Here is a 2,174-nt window from a genome sequence, read left to right as displayed (position 1 = left end):
GCGCCGGACCGCCTATCTGCGCCCCCGCGCCGTGGGCCCCGGCGCCGCCGGCCGCGGAGGCGCTGCGCTGCTGCGCCGTCGCCGCGCCGTCAGCGGCGGACGAGTTTGTGCGCCTGCTGCGCGGGGATGCCCCGCCGGCGCCGCCGCGGCCAGCCACGGCTGCGGCGGCGGTGGCGGGCGCGGCGCTGGCGCGGGCGGCGTCGATCTACACACCCTACACCCCTGGCAGCACCCTCACGCCGGTCGGCATTAAGGTGAATGGTGGTTGGTGGATGGCGAATGTTGGATGGTGAATGGTGGATGGTTCAGAACCACGCGAACGGCACGAAGGCTTGCCTGTGGCTTCCGGCTCGCAGCCGCGTTTCGGGCTGCGTGTTTGCGCCACCCGAGGCTCCTGCATGATGCTGTTTGCGACCTGGCAGCCAGCCGTGAGGGTGCCCGCCCTCCTCTCAATTGCGAACATTGTCAATCGTCCCAGCAACACGCCCAGCCTCGGGCCGTAATCCCGCCGCGCACCGCCATCCCCCCATCCCACCCCTGCCCCCGGGTGTCACCCGCGGTGTCACCCGCAGGCCCACACTCAAACCCACGACTCTGCGACCTTCGACCCAATCGCCGCCCTTCTTATTGATGCCTTGGAAGCGTCTTGCGGCCCGGGCCTGCCCCGCGCCGCGCGCTTCGCATCCGCCGCCTGCGTGGCTGGCTGCGTGCAGGTGGGTGTGCTCGCCCGGCGGAGCGGGGGGTGTCGGGTCGGGTGCATGCACACCTCGGTGTGCCTGCTGCGTTCCATCGCAGCGGGCGCACGAGCCGGCCCGGAGCAAGGCGATGAGCTTCGCGGCACGCACAAGAGCGTGTCATGATGATCTCAGTGATCTCAGTGAGTGGGCACCAAGATCTGGGCGAGATCTGGATCCAGATCTGCGGCCAGGTGCCGGCCCCCCCTCTGTCGACCCCCGTGCTTGTGCACGCCGCCCGCAACGGCTACAACCTCGGGCCTGACTGACACGCCTCATCGTCCCGCCCGTCGCTCGTTGCTGCCGGAAACCTCGGCTTCCTCCAACATTCGTAGCTCGTCGGCGGCGTCTACACAATCCGGTCTGACATAGATCGTGGCAGCTGCGGTCTGCCAGAGCTCGGCGCCGCCGCCGGCGGAGACGAGGCGCTGCTGCGTCCGCTGGCCGAGCGAGTCAGCGCAAAGGTGCTGGGCGGCGGCGCCGTCCACGCTGCAGACGTCTCCGTTGGCGCGTCCTCGGCGCGCGTCCCCGCCGCACCCACCACGCCCGCCGCACCCGACGCCCCGCCAGCAGCTGCCGCACCACTGCCGGCGTGCGGCGCGGGCGCGGGCGCGGGCGCGCCTGCCGTGAAGCTGCTGGGCTGCCACCCTCCCGCCCTGTCGGTCGGCCGCGGCCGGCAGGCCCTGACGCTCCACATAGCGCTCGCACCCGGCGCCGGTTCCATCCCCGCCGGCGCCAACAAGGCGCCCACCGCCCCGGCCCCCGCCAACGCCCCTGCTGACGCCGACGCCGACGCTGAAGCCGGCTGGCCCCTCTCGACGCGACTCATCGTGTACGAGCAGGGCGGGCCCGTCCTGCTTGACTCGACCTGCACCCTAGAGCCCCCGCTGCCCCAAGCGGCCGCCAGACCCACAGGCGCCGCCGCCCCAGCTGCCGGCGACGACGGCGGCGGCGGCGCCGCCGTCGCCGTCGCCGCCGCCCCCGGCGGCGCGGGAAGCTTCCGGCTGTCCGCCACGCTGCCGCCGCTCCGCCGGCGCGGCGCGGTCGGCGTCGCGCTGATGCTGGGGCCGCGGCGGCTGGCGGCGTACCAACCTCTCCCGGCGCTGCCACCGGCGGCCGCCGACGAAGTGTCAGCCATATGGCTGCGCGCGGCGGAGGCGGCGGCGGCAGCGCCGCCCCAACCGGCGCCAGCGGCGGGGCCTCTGGCGGGCGCTGCGGGCGCCGGGATGGCGGGCGGGCTCACTGTTGCATGGCGGGCAGGGGTTGCACCGCTGTTGACGGACCTGTGCGGTTTGATGGTCGCAGCGGACAAGGTGCACCGCAGCCGCGCCGGCGGCGACAGCGGCTGCAAGGAAGAGCAGGCTGCCGCCGTCAGTTGGCTGGCCGCGCGGCTCGTGGCCCACCTGAGCTCAGTCGGCTGCCCCGCCGCAGCCCAGGCCG

General features: G+C 73.9%; 1 protein-coding gene across 1 annotated transcript in view; it reads left to right on the top strand.

Annotated features, from left to right (window-relative positions):
• Positions 1-859: 859 nt before the first annotated feature.
• The window catches only part of MNEG_10732 (hypothetical protein), a gene marked incomplete at both ends in the record, with an annotated part of 3,158 nt that continues 1,843 nt past the window's right edge, over positions 860-2,174 (top strand). The window contains 2 exons of the mRNA XM_014040797.1: positions 860-928; positions 1,070-2,108. Of these exons, the coding sequence (XP_013896251.1) occupies positions 860-928; positions 1,070-2,108 (1,108 nt within the window). The remainder of the gene's footprint in view (positions 929-1,069; positions 2,109-2,174) is intronic.

Source organism: Monoraphidium neglectum (genome assembly GCF_000611645.1).
Source record: "Monoraphidium neglectum strain SAG 48.87 unplaced genomic scaffold scaffold02436, whole genome shotgun sequence".
In the NCBI taxonomy this organism is placed as follows: Eukaryota; Viridiplantae; Chlorophyta; class Chlorophyceae; order Sphaeropleales; family Selenastraceae; genus Monoraphidium; species Monoraphidium neglectum.
This window is presented reverse-complemented; position numbering and strand designations above follow the sequence as displayed.